The following is a 27,476-nucleotide window of genomic DNA, read 5'->3' on the forward strand; positions in this document are numbered from 1 at the left end:
TATATCAGCACACTTCCAGGGTTTTGACCAGAAAAAGACACGAGGGTACAGCGACGCACATTGTCACACAAAAACAGTGATGAGGTGTCAATTTGATGACAAAAACATATGTGTAAAGATATTTTATAATTAAACTCATCATGTATAAGTATTAGAAGTAAGAATTAAGTGTATATACAGGTATTTTAAAAATGTTATACATAAAGGCAACAGATGTGTATCGCTGTTCAATAGTGACAATAGTCCTAAATCGATTAACCGAAGACAAATCCGGGTCACAAACGAAAATCGGTTGAAGCACATCAACGATTAGAGGAAAAAAACAGAAACACTTAGCTGTTATACAAAATCAGACCCACGCATACATAGAAACGAACGATCTTATAACAATTGCAATATTCCTGACTTGATACAGGACAGTTTTAGTAAAATTGGTTGTTAGACCTCATTTTATGGCTAGCCACAAACTCCATCTTATATGGATATGTTGAAAATACCGCTAAAATGAAAAACAACATACCTGACAGGAATACAATACAAACACAAAAAAAGCTCCGGACAGTGAAATATATGACTGAATAGATTAATAGTACATAACAAAATATAAATTATAGAATAAGAACGGACACATCCCATGAATTTACGAATTAATAAGAACAATGCTCTCATTTTTATCCGTTTCCATACACAAAAAAGTTATACTGTTACACACTTCATTTATATGATGAAAGGCAGACGACAGAAAAAAAGTTACTAAAATGAACTTAACAATAATAATTACTGGATTTCATATATGCGTTTATGTATTGGGAAGGGAAAAAAGATGGAGACAAATTACATTTTTATAGAAAGGAAGACGAATAATTCGTCAGAAGGGAGGAGTGAGTATAATAGGTTGAGGATTATAGTTATGTTGTATTAGAAAGGAAGAGTAAGTATAGGGTATAGATTATAGCTGTGAGATAATGAAGTTTTACATCGCTTAATATAGAAATGTTTTTTTATGGACATGTGGTGTGTCGAGTTGAAAAGTAAAACGGATTTTGAAATTCGGATCGAAGAACGAGCTTATTAATTGGTCTTTATGAAAAGGGAATGACTATACTGCAGTTACAACAATCGGCATGCATAAGGTACTAATGTTGCCATGAAATGTATATTCTTTTTTGTTTTTATTCTGCAATAGTCAATTAAAAAAAACGAATGAAACAGCAGAGTTTTACCCAATGCTTGACAATACCTAATGCAGAAAATATAAACTTGATGAATTAAAACAGGTAAAAACTGATCAATAGACAATAATATAGGAACTATAATATCATGTTTAGTTTTTTTTGTGTTTAAAAACAATTCTTATGATTTCTTGTAATTAATGATACTCTGTAATATTGCCTTGAATCCCCAATCCACCATTGAAGGATTTATCCATCACTATGATGTTAGAGTTTCCAGGTATATTTAGTAAAAACGTCTGATCAACATTTATTGTAAAATAAAATCCCGGAAGTACAAACAGTTTATCCTTTACTTGAATAGTTCCTGCATCCAAGTTCTTATAAATTGTGGCCGTGCATTTAAAATTATCATTGCTGTATTCAATACACGCAGAATAAATTGTGTCTTTTCCCATGTTCTTCACATCAATTTGCAACGACAGCCAGATAAGAAGAATACCACTTTCTCTCACAATAAATCTATCCATCCGCTGGTTGTATTTGATAAAGGAGTTAGTGCTGGTATTTTTCCATTGGAGTCGAGATGGTTGGCCAACGATATTGCCAAGGAACGATGTCGAAGACGAATGCTGTGGATAGTATATTGGTTTACGGTCCTTTTCGTCTTTCTTGTTGTGAAGCACATTGGACATGCCAATAATCAAACCAATAAATAAAACCAGTACCAATACAAAGCCAATACACTTACTATGTTGTTTACAGCAGTCCGACATTGTCTTAAGTCATACTAGCTGTCCTGAAATTAATAACAATAAAAATGATGTATTTTAACAATAAAAATGGTGTATTTTTATAAGTAAGAAATGAAATTTTAATGTGTTGTTCTCAAAAGCATAAGACGAAACAAAATGGCTGCAGTTCATTTTTACTCATTGCTAGTCTCACAATGTTATATTTGACTCAAATATAACTTTTCAAATGATTCAATTGCGCCAAATAACATAATTCAGTTGAACCAACTTAACTGTGCATAAACATCTATTAAACATATTAGTCATAAAAAGCATAGACCTTCAAAAGAAGAATGTATGGAATAAACGGGCAATTATTTGTTATTGGAAGAAAAGGCGAATTTACGATAGCTTAGCATGAATGTTTACCAACCACAGGACCAAATACAAGTAATGGACAGGAGTAATTTTATCAGCACTAAGTAAGTGTTTTATTCACCGCAACCATCTATGCTTGTATTTGTTGTCAATGTTGTGAAATTTCAAGTTTATTCTTGCATGATATAAAGAATGCGCATCATTAATTCATGCACAACGCGGAACAGGAAACAACGTAATCTTGAGATAATATTCTTACAGTTTTCAATAGACAACAGAATTGATGATAACCGATTGAACAAAATCATAAAACATATTTAACGCTTATAGGTTGTTATTTTTGCGTCTGTTTTGGTATAGGCAAATGGTAGTACGTTCTTAATACTTACGGTATTGAAGATTTTTCCACTTTGATAGGCAACTAGTATACAGACCACATGCAAAAATAGTCGGTAAAATAAATTCGTTACACGGTGTGCTAGTGACCGAATACGATTTATATATGGGTTCAGTAAATTCCAATTGGGAATATTCGAGCTTCACTATAATATTATGTGCCTTATAACATTGCCTACTAATATAACTTCACCTAGTTTATCTTCTGTTACGCAACCAAATATCAAATTACAGGTAGAACCCTATGTTGTAGTAATCGAACGATGTAACATTTGATATTATGTTTCAATGGTTTATCATCGTGTGTGAAATATATACAGATCATCTAGAAGAGGCCTTTCAAGAAAACTTGTCATTCAAATTGGTACATGTGCCACACTAATTACTTGTCTTTTGAAAATGAGTAATTAACCATTGGTTCATCCACGTTATAGAGATAAAAAAAAATGCAGACTTTTACAACGACATAGTTTCGCTAGCAAACTTTGAAATAATAGCCATGGTTAAGGAGAAACGTAGATATTTTTTTAATAGTTAGGATTTTCCCTCTAGGAAATAAACCTAGTTTTTTTTAAACTATATTTCAACTTGTACCCATTTCATTCTAAAAGATATTAAAAAATGTTCACCTTAATCGTCCTACAATATTTGTTCTACTTATAACATTTAATTGCAGGTTTTCAAATGATTGATGTAGAACACAAAGCAGCTGTCAGGATATATAAAATCAGTTGATCATGTTTGTATGAACATATATGAAGCTTTTGTTATATTATAATCTTTCGAGATAATATGAGTACGTTTAGTCGGTTCGCTGACTAAAATAAAAATAGGAATAGTTTCGCAGAACTTTAAAATTCATATTTGCAAAACATAGTTAATCTCTAAAAGATTACTTTATGTAATCTATTCAATTACTATTGATTTGCAAATGTACATGTAGTTGTGGAAAAACGTTAAACAGCCATCATAAAGGAATAAATGTATAATGATTAGAAAAGCTATGATTATTTTCTTTTAAAAAGAATAATCTGAATATATCTAATATTTGGTCGATTAGAATAGATATTGATTTTTTGAAAAGTCTAATTAGGGAAAAGAAGAATAACAAATATACTGAACTTCGAGGAAAATTCAAAAAGAAAAGTCCCTAATCAAATGACAAAATCAATAGCTCAAACACATTAAACGAATGGATAACAACTGTCATATTCATGACTTACAGGCATTTTCTTTTAAAAAAAATATGGATTAAACCTGGTTTTAAATGCATTTATTTTATTAAGGTGACAGTTATATTTCAGGTGTGACCTAAAGAGTACTATTTTCTTTTTAAACCAATGGTGCCTTTCTTTATGTTGTTTAATACAATATCACACCATAATTCAAATCTAAGTGATCCTTAAGTTATAATGCGTCGTGTATATATATTCTCACAGATGAAGGTTATATCCGAATTATTTATAGATCATACCTTCAGTTATTGTTTGCTTTTTTAAATATTGGTGTTGCAACAAGACCTTGTTTATAAATATTCCGTATCAACTTCACAAATAATACATGATGGTGTTGATCTATAGATTCTGCGTACTGATGTTATTTATCATCTTAACAACGTGTTATATTATTCTTTCATTTGTCTTTGTTCTATTATTAATATTACTTTTACTGTTGGATTGTTTTATGTGATATCCATTTAACGTGGCTCGGTACTTAAACATCCCGTCAATGTGTTTGTATTATCTTAATTTTTTTGGCTGGTGTGTTTTTTATATGCGACTTTTTGTGTTTCTTTGGTTCTTTAAAAAAAAACGCGACTCTGTACTTTATAAGATCCCGTCAGTATGATAGTGTTCTATTATATGTCATTATGATATATATATTATGAATTAGAAAATACGTTGAACCAAAAACGTCAAAATTATTCAATCGCGTAGTGGAATGAACTATTTGTGGATTTTTATAAATTCTATACAACTTTTAGACTATTTTAAATCTCGGTCTATTTCTGAAATTAATTCTTACATAATTTTGATTTATTCACCTGGTATGCTAACATTGGCCATGTGAAATTTTAAAATTGTGTGTATATACATTGAACGACAAATATATGTGACGTATAAAATTTTCTGACGTCAGACACGTGAATCAATGAATGTCTTTGTAGATAGATGTTTTTGTGTTCTGTTTAACTGTTCCTTTTAAAATTGTTACACGGTGATGACTGCTGTACCCATGTTGTGACTATTTTATTTATTAATGTCTGTTTAGTTCACGCATCATTGTAAATATAACGGAATTTGTTGAGACAGTTCTTGTCCATGCGTTTTTGATGTGTTTTGTCATTTGAATTTGCCATGTGATTATGGACTTTCCGATTAGATTTTCCTCTGACATGTCTGAGTTCAGTATTTTTGTGAATTCACTTTTTGCACACAGTTCCATGCGTGTAAAGTACTTCTATGAAATCGTAATGTAATTCATACTTACAGGCTTGCGTTCTGTATAGAAAACATATATTACATTGGCACAACAATAGTATACTGCAGATATTTTCTATTACATTGGCACAACAATAGTATACTGCAGATATTTTCCTTCCTTCTCACAGCAATTAGTATGTACGCAATTAACTTTGTTGTCTAATTTTGATACCTAGTCATTTAAGTTTTTTTAATATGATTTTTCACATTTAGATCACTGAACATAAATCGGTTAATGATTAAGTTATTAAATGTTTACGTAAGGATATATATTAAATAAATATAAAAAGACCATTCATACATAATGCAATTCTGTCATTTATCCTTTTGCGCAGTGGTATAATTTAAAGACGCTTACTAAGTATTCAAGCAATTGAATGTACCTTGTACTTCATATTACATTTTAAACACGCCGTAAAAAAATAGCACGTTCAAATTTCTATGAAAAAGACCTGTTTCTAGGGTTTGCAGTTTTAATGAAGCCTCAATCCTATACGTACATATTATGAAATATTTGCAAAAAATCACAACATCTCGACTGTATTTCAACAATCAAAATAGAAATAAGATATGAATGAATAAATTGACTACTCTTTTTTTCTCAGATTTTCACTGTTCAAATTTGATAAAACCTTGAAATTCAATATATCTAACACGCATGACCTTTTTTCTTTTAACATAACCTACATTCTTACTAAATATTTTGCCTATAAATATACTTTAAATGTAAGGACAACAGATCAATTCTCCTTCTCAGTATTGTTTATCACATTTTCTATGAATTTGTAATACAAAACAACACTTCAATATGTCACAAAAGTACTTTAATTCCAGAATTGTGGTCTGCTAATTCCAATTTTTTTTAAAGCATAACCATAATCCAATCTTTCTAATACAGAGGTATGTTGCTGCATGCTGAGAGTTTGGTGATTCACTAACAATCAATTCGGTCTTGTTCTGGTTTATCTATAACATGTTCATACACATCCAAGTTTTGATATCTTCCAAACAAGACTCTACAGGCTCTGAGATGTCATCCCATTTATATAATGGTTTGATGACTTGGTAAATATGTTCATCATCATTTTATGCTGGACAACTAAAAATAGTTGTTAATCTTCAACCAGATCCAGAGTATACGCCGCTAGATTAAAACTGACGTGGAAAGGTAACACACGGCCAGCGAAAGCTCTTTTTAAAGAGCCCGGGTGGTCGTGTGGTCTAGCGGGACGGCTGCAGTGCAGGCGATTTGGTGTCACGATATCACAGTAGCATGGGTTCGAATCCCGGCGAGGGAAGAACCAAAAATTTGCGAAAGCAAATTTACAGATCTAGCATTGTTGGGTTGATGTTTAGACGAGTTGTATATACATTATGTACACAGCCATGCATCACCATCATTGATGGGGATCCGATGGATGCATCTGTTGTAGGGTTGTCACTGACTCAGACGTACTTATAAATATAATTATTTTCTGTGACTGTATTTTACATTAATTTGTAGGATCCTTTACTATAGATAATTTAGCTGATCTGTAACAATAACATCTTCATGCCTTATATATCATGTACTGCAGTACGCCGCTAGATTAAAACTGACGTGGAAAGGTAACACACGACCAGCGAAGGCTCTTTTTTAAGAGCCCAGGTGGTCGTGTGGTCTAGCGGGACGGCTGCAGTGCAGGCGATTTGGTGTCACGATATCACAGTAGCATGGGTTCGAATCCCGGCGAGGGAAGAACCAAAAATTTGCGAAAGCAAATTTACAGATCTAACATTGTTGGGTTGATGTTTAGACGAGTTGTATATACATTATGTACACAGCCATGTATCACCATCATTGATGGGGATCCGATGGATGCATCTGTTGTAGGGTTGTCACTGACTCAGACGTACGTACTTATAAATATAATTATTTTCTGTGACTGTATCTTACATTAATTTGTAGGATCCTTTACTATAGATAATTTAGCTGATCTGTAACAATAACATCTTCATGCCTTATATATCATGTACTGCAGTACGCCGCTAGATTAAAACTGACGTGGAAAGGTAACACACGGCCAGCGAAAGCTCTTTTTTAAGAGCCCAGGTGGTCGTGTGGTCTAGCGGGACGGCTGTAGTGCAGGCTATTTGGTGTCACGATATCACAGTAGCATGGGTTCGAATCCCGGCGAGGGAAGAACCAAAAATTTGCGAAAGCAAATTTACAGATCTAACATTGTTGGGTTGATGTTTAGACGAGTTGTATATATATATATATGAAGCCTAGGTGCATGGTCGTGTGGTCTAGCGGGACATAAAAAAAGCTGGACGGCTACAGTGCAGGCGATTTGGTGTCACGATATCTCAGAAGCATGGGTTCGAATCCCGGCGAGGGAAGAACAACAAAATTTGAGAAAGCAAGTTTACCATGTTTACAGATCTAACATTAATTATTATTGTTTGGTTGATGTTTAGACGAGTTGTATATATACGTGTAATACATACTCATTTTTCTTTCTTACATGCTGAATAGATAGTTTTAACTTACCATTCATTTAAATAGTTCCTTTTAGTATATTTATGATATATATATAACATGTATAAATGTATAAGGAATAGAAATACCTGGATTAATACAAAACAACGATTTTATTTTTAATTTTCTTTGTAATTTGATTACAGCTTTTAGTGATTGTTTTTATATAATTCTTCCTTTCCTAACTTGTCTACTAGATGTAAATTTGAAAACTAAATACTTAAACTGTTAAACATTCTACAGTATCTTAACTTTCTCGAAATACAAATGTTTGTATTATTAAACATGTTAAACATGTTAAAAGAAAAGCGTTACTCTATTTTCTATTTTCAGAACTGGGATTTTTAACGAGTTATTTTTAGATTTGTGGGTATGTCAGAATATTCCAGATAACGAGTTTCAGATAACAAGTCGCTATAAACTTTGTTGTATCTCACAGTAAAATGCAAAATTTAAAAGTAGACGAAAAGATGAATCATTACAAAATGAAGGAAAGCAGCTTTAAGAATTCAAATGGAGATGATACACTAGGAGTTTGTTTGAAGAAACCATTTAACAACGACTATACAATGGTTGCTGCCCGTCTACGGTCATTTCAGTATTGGAGTAAGCCAAGTCCGAGACCTGTAGATCTATCAGAAGCTGGTTTCTACTTCACAGGTAAACTTTATGTATATACGGTCATTTCAGTATTGGAGTAAGCCAAGTCCGAGACCTGTAGATCTATCAGAAGCTGGTTTCTACTTCACAGGTAAACTATATGTATATACGGTCATTTCAGTATCGGAGTAAGCCAAGTCCGAGACCTGTAGATCTATCAGAAGCTGGTTTCTACTTCACAGGTAAACTATATGTATATACGGTCATTTCAGTATTGGAGTAAGCCAAGTCCAAGACCTGTAGATCTATCAGAAGCTGGTTTCTACTTCACAGGTAAACTATATGTATATACGGTCATTTCAGTATTGGAGTAAGCCAAGTCCAAGACCTGTAGATCTATCAGAAGCTGGTTTCTACTTCACAGGTAAACTATATGTATATACGGTCATTTCAGTGTTGGAGTAAGCCAAGTCCGAGACCTGTAGATCTATCAGAAGCTGGTTTCTACTTCACAGGTAAACTATATGTATATACGGTCATTTCAGTGCTGGGGTAAGCCAAGTCCGAGACCTGTAGATCTATCAGAAGCTGGTTTCTACTTCACAGGTAAACTATATGTACATGATGTATATACGGTCATTTCAGTGTTGGGGTAAGCCAAGTCCGAGACCTGTAGATCTATCAGAAACTGGTTTCTACTTCACAGGTAAACTATAAGTAATAACTTGAATATACTGTTACTTTTTTGTACACATTAATTATGTTGATGTTGGTCATGTTGGTGGACGTTGAGGACGGGTTTGGCACTGACGCTGGACTTCCAGATTTAAAAAATAGATCACACAAGGGATCACCAGAATATTGTTTAGAAGTGGCAAAAAACAGATGTCTTGAATTTTAAGTATCTTATAAAAAAAAACTATAATTACAAAAAAAGTTATCAACTCCGAATTTAGCGAACACGAGACGCGTTTCTAGAATATCACTTGCAATTAAAACTTAACCACACATATAAGAAAAATACATACAATAGATAGCAAATGGGTATATATTTTTTTATTAATTACTGTGTTGCTGTGTGGTCTATCTTGAATTAGTTGTTGCAAGGACGTGTTGGTCAATAAATTTATTCACATTTTTCTCTTTTTAAATTATTAATCTTCATAATAATTTTACGCATTACTCGTATTCGGTAGTTAGTTTGGACTAATTATACTTATAGGTACAGAAGATGTGGTCCAATGTTTTTATTGTGGATTAAAGTTGAGAAGTTGGGATGTATTCGATGATCCATGGATAGAACATGCCAGACACGGGAAACACTGCCCCCATGTGTCCAATGTTAAAGGAAAAGAATTCTTCAAAAGGTTAACCGAGGTAGTTATATAATTAATATTAAATATATTATTTGTTTTATTAGTGTGTCTGTTTGTGTGCGTGTGTTTGTCATTCTGTCATTCATTTGCTGACTATTTTTTTGTTAATTTTAACTTAACACTATAGAGTTCATGAATATTCTATTTTAATGGTTATAACAAATGTATTAGGTACAATTGCACTTAATATTCATATTCCCGGTATATGATTGTAATAAACACACGTCAACCAACTATATATAACGCTTTCCTTTTAATTGTACATACTCGATCATGATACTAGTTTTTCATGATTTAAAATTACAAAATAAGAGCTACATGTACATGTATTGTCAGTCTATGACTTTTTAGATCCTTATGCAAAAACAAACATAGAAATTTGTAATATTTTAAATGCATCTGACTTTATCTAAAAATAACATTGATTCATATAATTATGTTCATTGGAAAGTCCAATATCTTAAAATAGACTAGATTATAACGGGGATATTTTTATGACTAAGTAAAATTATAAATAAGAAATGATGCGTGTCAAGTAAGAAACAGGTCATCAACGTGTAAATAAGCATAGTAACTATAAAAAGAGAAAACTATCAACAAACGTTCAAATGACGTTGATTTACTACTAAATATAAAAAAGAAGATGTGGTATGATTGCCAATGAGACAACTATCCACAAAAGACCAAAATGACACAGACATTTACAACTATAGGTCACCGTACGGCCTTCAACAATGAGCAAAGCCCATACCGCATAGTCAGCTATAATAGGCCACAATAAGATAATGTAAAACAATTCAAACGAGAAAACTAACGGCCTTATTTATGTAAAAAAATGAACGAAAAACAAATATGTACCACATAAACAAACGACAACCACTGAACTACAGGCTCCTGATGACTTGGGACAGGCACATACATAAATAATGTTGCGGGGTTGAACATGTTAGCGGGATCCCAACCCTCCCTTAACCTGGGACAGTTGTATAACAGTACAACATAAGAATGTCATTTAGAAGCCCAGCTTTGAAAATTGATAATTAAACATTGTTAAATAAAGAAAAGAAAAAGTCAAACGAGTTTAGGAACGAATCATTGAAACAGTTTATGATGATTCTGTTTCTGTTTCTTGCTTCTGGTATTTCTGGTATTTATATGTAGATATGCCACACTGTACGGTCAGGCTAAGAGTGCATATTGAGGCCTTTTTTATATTCATTTTTTAGGATGAAAATTTGTTGTTTTACTACATATTATATATATATATATATCCATCATTCCCTTTTAAAATCATTATAGGATACGAATTCCGACTAACTTATTCAAATTCTCTGTTTGGAGACATTTCTTGGACGCAGTAAGTAAGCTCACGTAATATTAAAATGGCATTAATAGTGAAGGAAACAAATTGAAAATGTTTTGTTTTTTTATTTTGTAGATAGAGGACGAAAACCTTTATACTGGAAAACCAAGTAAGTACATGTACTTGTAATTAGTTAAATAGTGAGTTATTTAACTTTCACTAATCGATTCAATATTTTTGATATGACCAGTTCACTTTTCATACTACTTAGGAAGGATAGTTGTTCTATTTGTACATTTCTGAAAAAAAAACTAAAAAAAATTATAAAAAAAAAGAAAAATCTTTCACCACCAACTTATTTATATCAGAAAATTGTTTCAAACAAAAAAGATGTATTACTTTTTGTCCTGTCTTGAATACAACTTTTGTGATTTATATAAGACACATATATTTCCCTCATCTAGGTATATATATGCATTATTTAATTTTCATTTATTTTGCAATGTTTCCAATATTACAAAGCTATATTGTAAGGTAATATCATGTTTCTTATCAACAGCCCTTAATTTTAAATAATTACTATTCCTATTTGAAAGAACACTAAAAGAAAATAATTTAATTGTAAACCCAAATGGAGACAGCTCTGCAAAAATGTTTTAACAAAAATACAGAACTCGAAGGTAAATCAAATGATAACTCTTTAATCCTGACAGAATCAAACGCGCAATCATCTAAACGAATGCTAAACAATGGTCTTATTCCTGACTTGGGTCAAACAATTTCAATAGAAAATGTAAGATTAAACCTGGTTTTATGCTAGGTAAACCTGCCACATATATGACGGTTTATAAGTCCGTTGTACTGGAAAATCTGGGCGAGCACCACACATAAACGTACTTGGTAATCCTGACAATACTTGGGAGCCAGCAGTCAAATACTGTGATGACATAGTAGCACCACAGACATACAACACAGAAGATATTTATATTCCACAAAATACAAATAAATCTAACTATAATGACGCAAACAACAACAAACTTGTAACCTTTTTATACGACATGAAGTTGACGAAACCCTGTTTATAATTTCCATTAGATTTAATGTATACTGTTCTTTCAGATAGAGGTGATCTGTACACGGATGATTTGCTTTACACAACAGCTGCTCAGGCATTACTCAGCATGGGAAGTTACAAGGAACAACAAATAAAGGATGCAATCAGAACATACGTTTCAACAGAAGGTATAAATATATATGAATAATAATATAGCGTTTTGGATGCATTGGTAGGAAACTAAGCAATTTTATTAGTACAACCTAAGAAGTTGGATTGATCGTGATCGTTTCGTTATTGTGTTATTATATTTGTTGATCGGAGATAATTATAGTAAATTTTCAGATATTTTAAATATATATATAAACAAGAATGTGTCCTCAGTACACGAATGCCCCACTCGCACTATCATTTTCTATGTTCAGTGGACCGTGAAATTGGGGTAAAATTTCTAATTTGGCATTAAAATTAGAAAGATCATATCATAGGGAACATGTGTACCAAGTTTGAAGTCGATTGGACTTCAACTTCATCAAAAACTACCTTGACCAAAAACTTTAACCTGAAGCGGGACAGACAGACGAACGGACGAACGAACGGACGAACGAACGGACGGACGAACGGACGCACAGACCAGAAAACATAATGCCCCTCTACTATCGTAGGTGGGGCATAAAAAATGAGAAAACGAGAAACGCCTATGAACCACTTGCTTGCTTTTATAAATCTATATTTTCCTTTTCTACAGACACGCTTGAGTTCACAGCAATGGATATCGCAAAGATTTTGATGAACCAAAACACTGTCTGAAGGAAACCCAAAATTCCTAGAACATAAAAATGTAAGTAGTCTACATCTTGTCAAATTTGGTAAACAAAAATCACATGCAATGGGCGGCAATAACTTTATTATCTTTATTTTCAAGACTATACGTTTAGTTAGATACAAAAAAAGACCACATTTTGTTCATGACAGTTTTGTTTTTTCATATAAAGATTTGGTGGCATACGCAATTTTCATATTTTCATATTAAACTTGGTACTCAAACGAAGAAATTGCATAAAATTTATGAAAACATGACAAACTTTTACTGGAAATTTCTAATATTAAACATTGAATTTCTCGCAAATTTCTTATATTCCATATTTTATAGATTTAAATGCAGTTCCATGTTTTTTTTTGTAGGAAATCCTCTCTTCATTTACGAAACTATGTACAAGCAAAAGAAGGCCAACAGTATCGGACATCACATGCACCATATATTGATAAACAGAGGCAAATTTAAAGACATCAAGTCATACATTCGAAAACAGAGGCATATGAACGGTCATCATCAACGACCAACGACAAGTGTAAAGGAGTTATCTATTGCATTGGAAGTAGTTGAAATCAGACATACGACCAACGACAAGTGTAAAGGAGTTATCTATTGCATTGGAAGTAGTTGAAGTCAGACATAAACAGAAATCATTTAATAATGAAATAACAATGTGAAAAATAAAGTACTGCAGTTTTAAAGATTTATATGCTTTATATATTGTAGCCAACTTATAAATAAATTTATTTTATAATGTATTACTATTAATGGTAACTACAAGTAAATGAATTAACCAAAAAAGGTAAATACCAATGCAACACATTGCAATTATTTAAGAATTGAATGCTTCTTTTTGTAAATTTATTGGGTTGTAAAAGCGTTGACCGAAGTACATTTTGTATGAAGCGCGGAAGCGCTTCATTCTAAAAATGTACGCACGGTCAACGCTTTTACAACCCTATAAAGTTACAAAAAGAAGCATTCAATACTTATAATTACATTTTTTAGCTATGATCATGAAAACACGAATTTTATATATTTTATTATTTAATTCACCTGTGCACTTTATTGTTGGAGCACGTGTTATCATGAGTGAAAAGTTGTATTGAGCAATGCAACTGCTTACGGAATAACACGTGATGTGCAGTTAGCCAATCAGAATAAAATATTATAATGAAACATACATCTAATGTAATTATTGTTATGTAAACATTAAGTTTACCAAATAACCAAAATGACCAGAACCTTTTATAGCTTAATAAGCAGTACAATGTCTGAGTTTGTTCATTGTTGAAGGTCGTGCGGTGATCTTTAGCTGCTAACTTTATAACAAATCCTTTTAATACCTGGATGAGTTGGTTTTTTTTGGCATTGGTTTTATTTCCGTATATGTATCAGTTTGATAGGTAGAGAGTGAAATATTGTATTACAGCTCGACATTATAGATTATCTTACCTTCTATACATTTCCAGGTTAAAAGCGTCCGCGTGCAAACCGTGTATATTTGATATTAGGTTAGTAGGGAGGCGGGGCTTATCTCATACACGGTTAGTAGTGGAGTTACGTCCCTTTATATACCTTATTAGGTAAGAAGGGGGCGGAGCTTATTTTATACACGGTTAGTAATGGTGTTATGTCCCTTTATAAAAAACAAAACGGTACTGAGAAAAAATCTTAAAAGATCCAACAGACGAAGAAATTGATGATTAAGATTGAAACAAATTCATAAAACACATTTAAACCTTACAAGTCGTTATTGTTGGCATTTGTTTTTGTAGGATCAATGGAAGTATTTTCTTAGTGCTAACAGTATTGAAGACTTAACACTGGACACTTTTAATTTGCAAAACACTCATTTGCAAATCCGCCGCCGCCTCAAACAAGAGCTACAATATCATGTATACAACCAAAATGTGCGGAATTACATGGGATTCAATAATTTCATTGGTTTTATACTGTTACTTTCATATTTATTTTGCAATTTGAATTATAAAAACATGGGATTTTCAATATCCCATGGGACAGGGCAAAATCCCATGGGATTTACCATTATCCCATGGGATTTTGGTTAAATCCCATGGGATTTTTTTTGGTCCCATGGGATTATTGTTGTCCCATGGGATATTTGTTGTTCCATGGGACAAAAAAAATCCCATGGGACTATAATTATCCCATGGGATTTTTAATATCCCATGGGACAAAATAAAATCCTATGGGATTAAAATTATAAATATATATATATATATAAATATAAAGTTATGTGTATGTTACAATGAATGCTGTTTGGTAGTAAAATGTTTTAAATGTATACGAGTTTTTTTTATATTTTTTATATATACATATATATAATTTTTTTTAAATTTTGTCACAAACATGTTTTTTATTTGTTTATATGACAATAAAGATTATTCTTATTTTGGAATGTATAATAATAATATTTTACAGTCAAAGAATAAAGTCCTTTCACTGAAACAAAATGATGAAATTTCTAAATAAATGAAAAAATATTGTTTTGAAATCTTTGTCTTGTTTATTCTATTATGAAAAATAGAACTGAAAAAATATTTCATATTCTGACTGAATAGTTCACTCTTTTCATGAGGTAAGATTTTCTTTGTTATAGGTTCATTGCAATACTTGTATAGGCAAACGATTTGAATTATAATATATAACTTTGTGGTGTACATAATAGTATGCTTATATTTGCAAATTTATAATATAAACACTTTTTGTTAAAGTTTTTGCTTTCTTTATTCACAACTTGCTATGTACAATTATTCAGTCCACTATATAAGAGTGAAGTCAATAAATAATTTCATTCACTAGAATATTCCTGCAATTCTTAGACAAAACATTTTTTCAATCTGTTCTTCAAAGATCTTCCTCTGTACATCTTTATTGAATCGAGAGATTCAAATGAGAAGACAAAGCAAGTTTATTTGGACAACAACATTCTAATATCTTGTTCATTCGTTCCATCTTTCAATTGATAATTACATTGTTGTATTTATGGTGTCTTCTGGCTATTCCTACATTTTGTATTTTACTATTCTGGCTATTCCTACATGGGGGATTAGTGGAAGAACAATACATGTTGTTATTGCAAAATTGTTGGTTTAGTCATTAGTGTATAATTTGGTCGAAAGTTAATTTACCTATGGAAATTAAATAAAAATCATTAATTATATGTAAAAAATGATACATTTTTGTTTGAAAACATGCATAAAGTAATCATTTTAAGTTCTTTTATACCATGAAATTTCTATAAAAAGTATTGGAAAAATAAAAAAAAATGAAAGAAAAAGTAGTAAATTTAAAGCATTTAAAAAAGTCTGGAAAGTCTGGAAAAAAAGTATTTAAAAAGAAAATTAATAGTAACCCATTGCAAACTTTCAACTTCAGCCTCAAATTTAAATAAGGAGATGTGGTATGATTGCCAATGAGACAACTGTCCACAAGAGACAAAAATGATACAGACATTTACAACTATAGGTCATTATACAGCCTGCAACAATGGGCAAAGCCCATACCGCATAGTCAGCTACAAAAGGCCACGAAATGACAATGTAAAACAATTCAAACGAGAAATCAACGGCCATATTTATATATATAAAATGAACGAAATACAAATATGTAACATATTATAAACACTAAATTTCAGGCTCCTGACTTGGGACAGGCACAAAGAATTGATTAATTTCATTATTTTAACAAATTATGATTTTTAAAAATGAATATTATATCAAAAGTACTTAATGCATTATCATAGATAATAATAGAAAATAAGGTAACAGAATGTTGAATTTACTCCAGTCGAGTATGGAGATGCTGCTTCTCATCTCCTGTACATTGATTAAGACTTTGTATTCTCTTATATGTTGTATTACTACATGTACTATGTGAGTGTTGTAAATAAATTTAAAATTATAGTATACTTTTGGTGCTTTGTTTAGTGTAACTCAACATTTATTGCTTTGATTAAAGAGTGATTTAACATTGATATTTCAAATGATATTATTTACTTGTATATATTATTGTAAATAATTGGAATTACTTGTGTATGCGATTATTGCTATGAATGCATATTGTGCATTTGAATATTATTTACATAAACTGTGCCGTTGAAATTATTAAATGAAATATAAGATTGTGATATAAATTATTCGTTTTCTTTATTTTCTACAAGAATTACCTGCATTTACCTTGATTCAATAGATCTCATTAGTTTAATGTTGTTACAACATAATCCTACATAATCCCATTGTTTACACAAAAATTCTGGGAACTCCTACATAAAATTTTACTATTTTACCTATGAATTTCAAAATGTAGGAATAGCCAGAATGAACCGTATTTATATGATCAAGTTCTTGTGCATCAATGATCGTGATGATATGACTCCTTTTTGTTTATAGTCATCATGTTGAAATTTCCTCTTTCAAATAAATGTAGGAAAAAACATGTTCCATTTCAAATTAATAAAAAAGTCGCACTATGGAGAAAAATATCAGCTTTAAGTTTTCCTTTCAGTATTGATCTGTGAATGATGACCATGAAAATCCAGATTTCTGACCTACAAATACACAAACTCAAAAATTATCAGTGAAGAGATCAATAAAATGGCTATTTTATCATGTTTATGATTAATATGATAAACTTTCATTTAAATATTCAAGTACTAAATTACAGAAATCGCTTAAATTTTATAATAGTTTAGTTAAAGTACAGCTTATTTAAAATTATAATAAAAAATATAGGCCACCGTTGAGTTAAATAAGATATTACATTTTTAATGCCAAAAAATGGCATTTTTGCACCAAAGGGAGATAATTTGGAGCTTTTTCAATGATATATGCATTTTAAAAGTCATCTGGGGCCAAACCAAATTGATTGTTTTGAATGATTTGGTGTACCATATGATAAAGATATAAATAAATTGAGTTATGAAAAAAAAATATTAAAACATTTTTCTGAAATTGTTATACCCTAGAGCCTCCTTAAATGTCATTTGATCTCTATTGGAGAAATGTCTCATTGGAAATCAGACTGCTAAGTGTTTCTTATTTTTATATCAACCCAGCCATATCAACCTGTCTAATATCAGGAGCTTGTACATAGTTCAGTGGTTGATGTTGGTTCATACCCGTCATTTTTATTTTTCATAATTTTTTGTTTTTATAAATTAGTCTGGTATATTTGACGTTTGAATTGATGCTCTGTTTCAAATTTGGTTAGTGTTGACTTTTATAGATTACTATAACATGTATAGGGTATGGGTTTTCTCATTACTTACAGGTCATCAATGGCCTCTAATAAGTAATTACAATGCTTACATCCACTAAATTGAACTCTGATGGATAGTTTTCTCTTTAATCATACCACATCTTATTTTAATAAATATTTAATTATCATTCAAGGACAAAAAATTTTATAACAGTGGACTTACCATTTAGGCTTTGTTGACCTCTGTAAATCTTATTTTGTTGATAATTTCTTCTGTTTATAGTTTCCCCTTTATCTTTCATGTTCTTGCCCTACACATAAAAGGGTAAACATCATTTAATGACAAAAATAACTACTACATGTATTACATAATTAGTAGGCAACTGAAAATTTTGTCTTATTTGTATATAACATCAACTTACTCATCATTCTTGCTGTTCAATATCATGAATATTATCATTATTCTATGAATATGAGGTCACAGTAAAATTAACCTTGGCAGGCAGACATATTTTTTTATTTGATACCTTGTAGTCATTCCATACAACAAGTAGACCTATGCTTAAAAAATCTAAGGCCAAAATTAAAAATATGTTTGTTTCCCCTCCCCCCACACGGGTCAAAAATAAGCGCCCGGGTCAAAAAATTATTTTCCACAAAAAAATCGAAATTATTTTTTTCCTGAAAATAATTTGTTTCCATTTTTGGAAAGTGCTTGAAAGCAGAAGGATTGATAATCTAAATAAATACACTCAAATTGAGCACAAACAACTGATAAGTGGCCTGGACTGGACAAGTCAAACCATTCATGTGACCATGCTATGACAATCACATCCAGTTAAAAAAAACTAGAGGCTCTCAAGAGCCTGTGTCGCTCACCTGTTAATGTGTTTACTGATGTCGGCCATCTTCGTTGGTAGGCGGGGTCATTAGACACTTTTTTTTTAAATAGATACCCTAGTATTATGATTGTGGCCAAGTTTGGTTAAATTTGGCCAAGTAGTTTTAGAAATGATTTTTATACAAGTTACAAAAATGACGAAAAGTTGTTCAATATTGACTATAAAGGGCAATAACTCCTTAAGGGGTCCTCTAACAATTTTGATCATGCTGACTTATTTGTAGATCTTACTTTGCTGAACATTATTGCTGTCTACAGTTTATCTCTATCTATAATAGTATTCAAGATAATAACCAAAAACTGCAAAATTACCTTAAAATCACCAATTTTAGGGCAGCAACCCAACAACAGGTTGTCCAATTCAACTGAAAATTTGTGAGGGGATATATCTTATTCTGATGGACATTTAAATCTTGAAAGATTTGCCCTTAATGTCTTAGTTTCAAAGATATAAAGCAAAACCTGCATTTTACCACTATGTTCTAATTTTAGCCATGTCGGCCATTTTGTTTGGTAGGCTGGGTCAGCAGACACATTTTTTAAACTACAAACCACAATGATAATTGTGGCCAAGTTTGGTTAAATTTGGCAAAGTAGTTTCAGAGAAGAAGATTTTTAAAAAAGTTACAAAAAATGATGAAAAGTTGTTAAAAATTGACTATAAAGGGCAATAACTCCTTAAGGGGTCGACTGACAATTTTGGTCATGTTGACTTATTTGTAGGTCTTACTTTGCTGAACATTATTGCTTTTACAGTTTATCTCTATCTATAATAGTATTCAAGATAATAACCAAAAACTGCAAAATTTTCTTAAAATAACCATTTCACAGGCAGCAACCCATCAACAGGTTGTCCGATTCGTCTGAAAATTTCAGGGCAGATAGATCTTGACCTGATCAACAATTTTACCCCAGTCAGATTTGCTCTAAATGCTTTGGTTTTTGAGTTATAAGCCAAAAACTGCATTTCACCCCTATGTTCTATTTTTAGCCATGGCGGCCATCTTGGTTGGTTTGACAGGTCACGCCACACATTTTTTAAACTAGATACCCCAAGGATGATTGTGGCCAAGTTTGGTAGAATTTGGCCAAGTAGTTTCAGAGGAGAAGATTTTTGTAAAAGTTTACGGACGACGGACGCAGGACGACAGACGACGAACGCCAAGTGATGAGAAAAGCTCACTTGACCTTTCAGGTCAGGTGAGCTAAAAAAAACCTGCCTTCCTGGTCTGTTTACAAAGGGTAGACCCGGGGGAGGGGAAACAGACATTCTTTTAAATGTGGCCTGATAAAATGACAAAACCAAGAAAACTTATCATTGACCAAAGAACAATAAAATGCGGTCATGGTTTATATATGAATCTGCCATTCAGACATGCACACCTTACAATTGTTTCATATCTACCAAATATAATCTACCTGTAACTTTAAACATATGATAAACTGACAAAACAATGCAGTGTTTCATTGACCAATGAACCATGCATGAAAATGTGGTCAAGTTCATATAAAATATGACAGACAGCTAAGTGCATCTTACAATTATTTCATTCACTAAATAAAGGGGCCTTATTGCTTACAGTATCCGGAAAATAGACCAAACCACAAAAACTAAATATTTTCAAAGTTCCTTATACCCTGCCAATTTGTTATGGTTGTGCCTGTTCCAAGTCAGGATCCGATAATTCAGTGATTGTCGTTTGTTTATGTGTAACATATCTGTTTTTCAATTTTTTTGTACATAAATTAAAGCACAATACATTTGTACATGAAACACAAAGCTCATCACTGAGATAGTAGTCTCAGATAGAGGGAGGCGGGGTCAACCAAACTCCCCTATTCAATCTGAATGCAGGACAGAAAGTCACAGTCAAAAAGTCACACACTGTCACAGGACAAAAAGTCACAATTTAGTTTTGAGATTATTTTTCTTTGAACAAGAAAACACTCTTTTTGTATTTTTCTTGAAGTTTTATACATGAACATGATGTAGCAACTTTTAAATTAAAATTTATTAAAAACAAATAAATCAGTGCATTAGGTTTGCGCACATTACCATTACATTTGTACATAAAAATCATTACGTTTGTGTGCAGCTTTTGATTACATTTGCACACATTTTTTAACATGTAAATATAAAAAAAAAGATATAGTATGATTGCCTTTTACAGCTGACTATGCGGTATGGGCTTTACCTCGGGCTTTACCTCGGGCTTTGCTCATTGTTGAAGGCTGTTTGGTGACCTATGGTTGTTAATGTCTGTGTCATTTTGGTCTCTTGTGGACAGTTGTCTCATTGGCAATCATACCACATCTTCTTTTTTATATTATGAACAATTTCCTAAAATTAAAAATGAATATATGTAATAAAAAGAAGATATTTCAAAATCTTTTTTCATTTATATTCAATCAATTGTCAACAAATTGTTTGTGACTTTTTGTCCTATCAACTTTGTTACTTTATGCCTGAGTTTGACATATGTTTGACTTTTTGTCCTGTGACTTTTTGTCGGAATGTCCTGTGACTTTCTGTTCGTTTACCTTCCATCTAAATCAGTGAACTGAATAATTGTTTTTTGCAGAAGTCCGGGGAGTGTTAATCACATGTGCAAGTTGGGAGTCAACACTTACACAGGGACTACACAATACTTTTTCAGAATGTCAGCAAAAAAGAATCACTGGTGACAGGGGAGTGTAACCGATGAATTGATCCTGAATCAGATAAGATTTTCCCGGTACGTCTAAACACCGCTCAGGAGGACCTCCTGGGTGCACACATGCAGGACATACAAAGTGCACTCATGGCAGACCCTATATAGTCGCCGTCGTATCTGCACACATGATGGATGTATATATTCGTTATAGATCGTCGTACACTTCTCATTTTAGAGTTAATATAAAACTGCGTAGGTTCATAATCCGCCGTAAAATTAACCTTGGGTAATAAGTTATTACCCAAGGTTAATTTTACGGCGGCTCATTTTATTTTGGCTTAGAAATAAACATAATTGACAAGTTTCCTTCCCCTGCATTCTCGATCCCACATGTAAATAGCACGGTGATTTTCAAAAAGACATTGATACATCATTACAACACACACTTGCCGTCAGTATTTGAATATATTGATTAAGAAGGTATAGAAGATTAATGCACGCACACTATTATCCACCACTGGCCTAAATAGTTAGTCCGCAAACAACGAGGGTAATAAAAACCCAGCACTTTGAACACAGCCACCGGTGTGAATCTGAAAGCTTCCCACTATCCATTTCTACCCATAGAAAACTTTTGCCTTTCATTTATCAAAAATGAAATATGTTGATAATAATGGTATATAAGAATTATTGGGGAATTCAAACCATTCCTATTGTAAGTGATAAAACTAAATTTATATCAGGGTGATTGAAATGAGGAAAAAAAGGGGGGATCAGGAGTTCAGGGCCCCCTGTTTGGGAAAAGAATTGGTTGATTATATATGGAATCACTGAGTCATGGCAGGAGCAGGCCCCTCTTAGGCAGTCGGTGGACCCCACTTATGAAAAATTCTGGATCCACCACTGTGGTCAGGGTGGTCTTCAGTTGTATTATCTTTTAAAAAAAAAATTACACCTGTATAGTGTATATTCTTTAGTGTAAATCAAGGGAAAATACTGTGAACTATCTGTGCATTGGGGCTTATTAAAAGGGATTTCGGGGGGGAAGAAAGAAGGGAGGGTGAGTCCATGGGAGGTAATCCCCACCCCTTTCAATTTGAGAATATGCTATTATCTTGTAAACGGTCCAGATCCCCATCCCTAAACCATATATATTCTTGAATGGGATGATAAAACAAATCAAATGAAATTAAAAGGAGGTCTTTGGGGGTTTCACCACTCTGTTCAATTTGAGAATGTGCTATTATCTTGTGAACGATCCAGATCCCCACCCCTAAACCATATATATTCTTGTCGGGGACAATAAAATTAATAATGAAATAAAATAAAAGTGAAGTCCCACCCCCTCTAGTTTGAAAACTTGTAAACGGTCAAGATCCCCACCCCTAAACCATATTTATATATTCTTGTATAGAACAATAAAACAAATAAAAGGAAATATAGGGAGAGTCCATGGGGTTCACCCCCACCCCCACATGTTTGAGAAACTTTTAAATGGTTGAGATCCCTGATCCCCACCGTCAAACCATATATATTCTTGTATGAGACAATAAAACAAATCAAATGAATATAGGATCATCCCCTTTGTCTTGGGTTGGGAACCCCCCTTTTTAAAATGGCTGGATCCGCCCCGGCATACCATCTAGCTAGCTATAAAGGCTTTAAAAATATGAAATCAAACAAGGAAATTAACAGTGTAGGCAACTGTTTTGAATTTAAAAAAAAGTCTTTTACATATATAACAATGTTAAATTTTTTGTGCATTTATTTTTATACCCCCGCTTTAAAAAAGGGGGGGTATACTGTTTTACCTCTGTCTGTCAGTCCGTCCGTCAGTCCGTCCGTCCATCAGTCCGTCAGTCCGTCAGTCAGTCCGTCCCATGAAACTTTCGTCACATTTTTCTCAGGAACTACACATCCACCCTAGGCTTTCTGTAATTTGGTATCAACATTTATATATGTCAGCCATACCGTGTGATGCGTTTTCAGATTCATCACTTGACAACTTCCTGTTTACCGAACACTTGTCTGATTTTACACATGATAGCCAAGTTGAAAATTTTTGTCACATTTTTCTCAGGAACTACAATACAAGGATTTCTGAAATTTGGTTTCAGGATTTATATAAGTCAGCTATACCGTGTGATGCGTTTTCAGATTCATCACTCGACAACTTCCTGTTTACCGAACACTTGTATGATTTTACACATGATAGCCAAGTTGAAAATTTTCGTCACATTTTTCTCAGGAACTACAATACAAGGATTTCTGAAATTTGGTTTCAGGATTTTTATAAGTCAGCTATACCGTGTGATGCATTTTCAGATTCATCACTCGACAACTTCCTGTTTACCGAACACTTGCATATTTTTACACTATTAATATTATCCACTTGCGGCGGGGGTATCATCAGTGAGCAGTAGCTCGCAGTTTCACTTGTTGCTTATCGTATTTTCAATAATGGACAAAATTGCATGATTGAATATTGTAATTTAAGAAAAATCAGCATACATGATATAAAATGGGAAGTGGAAACTGGGAATTTGACAAAGAGACAACAACCCAATCAAAGAGCAGACAACGGCCGAAGGTCACCTATGGGTCTTCAATGCAGTGAGAAAAATTCGGCACTGGTCTTCAGCTCATAAATATGTATCAGAAATGAAAACGAGATACAGCTTTCAGTTGTATTAATAAAAACCTCACAATAAGTTCTGAATATCAGAATATACAGTATTGCAAGATTCTCTCAAAATGTACACATAGAGCTGAAAAACTGTCAGTGACTGTAAAATTAATCATGCTAACATTAAAGTCCATGGAGTCCATCTTAATATGCATACTCTCGTACAAAGGAATATAAGTATGCAATAGACATCAAGTTTTCAAAAATAAGAGTATCTATGCCATTAATTTACGACAAGATCTTAATCAAGTAATAATTTCGGTTTGTTTAAATATTTCGGAGGTTAGTATGACCTCCTCTTTGGTGATGATGTTTTCGTTTTAAAGTTGGGAAAATTGTTTGTACATGTACCAACAAAAATAAAAACACAAAGTCAATCTAGAATTATGTTTTTATCATTTTTTTATGTTTAGGTTGTCAGCAAGATGAAAAGGACAAGTATGCAGTTCAAAATTCAAAATGTGGATAAGTTGAGGTTCTAGGTCTTACCTTTGCAGATTTTCATATTTTGCATGAATGAAATCAAAGGTTATATGATGGACAGCAGAGAAAGAAAAAAACAACTTTTCAATTATCCTGCTCCTGGATAAATGTAAAACATCTTGTTTTTCGGTAAGTTTTATGCTCTGTTTTGATAGTGTTAGTGCATTCATCTTTCCAGTCTTTCCTCTAAATTGTAAGTTTTTGGTGAGTGTTCACCATGAATTTCAGTAAGTAACTTGTGGATTCACATGTATATACTCAAAATTTAGTACTAATATTAATGGGATTTTAGCATGACATCCTGCCAAATGCTTGTTAATCATGTTTATGTTCCAGAACAAACAAGTATTTGGACTGTACGCTTGCCCAATTTTAAGAAGTTGGTCAAGTTTATTACAAACAAATGTACAGTACAGATCAACATAACTGAAATCTTTAATAGATTAATACAAAAAGTTTAATTGCAGTTAAAATAAAAACACAGGTTTGGTCGAGCTGGTACCAGACAGTACAAATATACTTAAATGGTCTGACTGTACACATATGGTGGGACTGTAAGTTCTGGACCGTAAAAGTAACATCCGAATACTGATATGGTCTGGAACATTTATACATGTCTTAAAATTAATATCAAACACATTGGTGTTTGATAGAACTATAATGTTTTGGGATATCAAAATCAAAAATATCCCATTTTTACTTTTAATAAAGAAGAAGATTATTGATGTATGTTTAAATGTATATTAAAATGAGACAGCAAGCCAACAACACAAAAAATAAGGATAAAACATACATATTTTTTTTGTATCAATGTTATAATTTCCAATATGTTCAAGGTATTTTTTCATTGAAATAAAACACAAATTGAAATCTGTCTGAACTTCAAAAGCTTAAAGAAATATTGTTTCTGTTGTCTGCATTTTGTATAATATATTGCAAATTCTTGTGAATAATGGAATGTTATTATAGTTGTCTAAAGTTTTAACATTGATCTTTATACTGTAAATTCATAAATTATTGCGTGCATTTATTATTGCGATTCTGTCATTTTAGACTTAAATGCGATTTTAAATTTTACGATTTTGAGAAAAATCCTGTTTAATCCATATAAAATATTTCATAATGCGAGTTTAAATTATTGCGTTTACAACTCCGTTGCATTTTTCGCAATAAAAAAAAACTCGCATTAATTCCGAATTTACAGTATATATATATATTATGTATATAACTTGGGAAAATACCCAAATGTTATAAAGAAGAATAAATTAATTGATTGTTATATGGTATTAGAATAGGAAGATGTGGTATATTGCTAATTTGACAACCCTCCATCAGAGACCAAAGGATGTAGGCCGTTAGCAACTGATGACACTGGACAACCTTTAACAATCAGTAAAATCCATATCGCATAGCTATTTTTATTGAAAATCATATTATTGCTACATGTATGAAAACAATTTTGTATAATCCATTACTTTAGATTTTATTGGTTCTTTTTCAGAAGGATTGAAATTCAACACCTAGAATAAATGGAGAAAACATAAAAACAAGACCAGAATAAATTCAAAGACAAAAGTTGGATCAGTTATTATTTTCATCACTCAGTCAATGATTTGAAGTTCTTTTAAATTCAAAAAAATATTGAAACCACAATAATGTCAAAGTTCTGTGCTGAATGTCCAAAAAGTGGACTATACCATCAAACAATGCTGGATGATAAGAAACTATTAATGTTTTGTGTTGAGGGATATTGTGAAAAAAATAGATTTACTTAAATAGCTACTAGTATGTTAAGCCTAACAATAGAGTTTTTATTGATTTCAAATGGCAAATAATTGTGTTTCAAGAAAGTATTCTATAATTCATGAATAAACATATATTGATACTTACATTATCTGCTTTGTTGTTTAAAAGTTTAGTTTTGAACAGTTAAAGAACAATATGCTAAATTAACATTTCCCAAGAAAAAAAGATATTCAATTAAAAAGATTCATCTTATAATAATTTACTACCAAATAGAAAACATTGTAACATACACATTACTGTTTATTTATATCTATATATTTACAATTAGAATCCCATAGGATTTTAATTTGTCCCATGGGATATTAAAAATCCCATGGGATAATAAAAATCCCATGGGATTTTTTTTGTCCCATGGGACAACAAATATCCCATGGGACTACAATAATCCCATGGGACAAAAAAAAATCCCATGGGATTTAACCAAAATCCCATGGGATAATGGTAAATCCCATGGGATTTTGCCCTGTCCCATGGGATATTGAAAATCCCATGTTTTTATAATTCAAATTGCAAAATAAATATGAAAGTAACTGTAGAAAACTAATGAAATTATTGAATCCCATGTAATTCTGCACATTTTGGTTATATACATGATATTGTAGCTCTTGTTTGAGGCGGCGGCGGATTTGCAAATGAGTGTTTTGCAAATTAAAAGTGTCCAGTGTTACTTGCTCATTTTGAGAATCACTAGTCTTAATTTCACACGTTAAGATAGTCGGTAAGATAAATTCGTTACATAGTGTGCTAGTGACGTAATACTTTATATATGGGGTCAGTAAATTCCATATGGGGATTTACTGACCCCATATATACCGTATTAGGTCACTAGCACACTATGTAACTAATAATATTGATGCTGGTACAGTGACTTTCGTTCTTCTGAAAAAGC

At 32.1% G+C, this 27,476-nt stretch overlaps 1 protein-coding gene and 3 long non-coding RNA genes across 6 annotated transcripts; 2 read left to right on the forward strand and 2 right to left on the reverse strand.

Moving 5' to 3' along the window:
* Window positions 1–429: 429 nt before the first annotated feature.
* LOC139493096 (uncharacterized) lies at window positions 430–5,433 on the reverse strand. The gene is made up of 2 exons (XR_011656910.1): window positions 5,171–5,433; window positions 430–1,971 (listed from the first exon to the last, which is right to left on the reverse strand). It is a non-coding gene; the product is annotated as an uncharacterized lncRNA (long non-coding RNA).
* A 2,598-nt stretch (window positions 5,434–8,031) lies between these two features.
* On the forward strand, window positions 8,032–13,541 carry LOC139493097 (baculoviral IAP repeat-containing protein 2-like). Of its 3 annotated transcripts, none has more exons than XM_071281250.1 (6): window positions 8,032–8,344; window positions 9,507–9,661; window positions 11,099–11,132; window positions 12,083–12,205; window positions 12,766–12,858; window positions 13,203–13,541. In XM_071281250.1, the coding sequence occupies exons 1-5, from the start codon at window positions 8,128–8,130 to the stop codon at window positions 12,825–12,827; spliced, it is 591 nt and encodes a 196-aa protein (XP_071137351.1). In that variant the 5' UTR covers window positions 8,032–8,127; the 3' UTR covers window positions 12,828–12,858; window positions 13,203–13,541. The 3 variants fall into 3 exon arrangements, with proteins under 3 accessions (XP_071137351.1, XP_071137353.1, XP_071137352.1); XM_071281252.1 differs by lacking the exon at window positions 8,032–8,344 and adding an exon at window positions 8,457–8,708; XM_071281251.1 differs by lacking the exon at window positions 8,032–8,344 and adding an exon at window positions 8,901–8,990.
* Window positions 13,542–17,189: 3,648 nt separating this feature from the next.
* LOC139493098 (uncharacterized) lies at window positions 17,190–21,605 on the reverse strand. The gene is made up of 3 exons (XR_011656911.1): window positions 21,500–21,605; window positions 18,281–18,368; window positions 17,190–17,407 (listed from the first exon to the last, which is right to left on the reverse strand). It is a non-coding gene; the product is annotated as an uncharacterized lncRNA (long non-coding RNA).
* Window positions 21,606–21,933: 328 nt separating this feature from the next.
* Window positions 21,934–26,896, forward strand: LOC139493099 (uncharacterized). Its single transcript, XR_011656912.1, has 3 exons — window positions 21,934–22,092; window positions 24,712–24,910; window positions 26,283–26,896. It is a non-coding gene; the product is annotated as an uncharacterized lncRNA (long non-coding RNA).
* The last annotated feature ends 580 nt before the right edge of the window (window positions 26,897–27,476 follow it).

Source organism: Mytilus edulis, chromosome 10 (assembly GCF_963676685.1).
Source record: "Mytilus edulis chromosome 10, xbMytEdul2.2, whole genome shotgun sequence".
Classification (NCBI taxonomy): domain Eukaryota; kingdom Metazoa; phylum Mollusca; class Bivalvia; order Mytilida; family Mytilidae; genus Mytilus; species Mytilus edulis.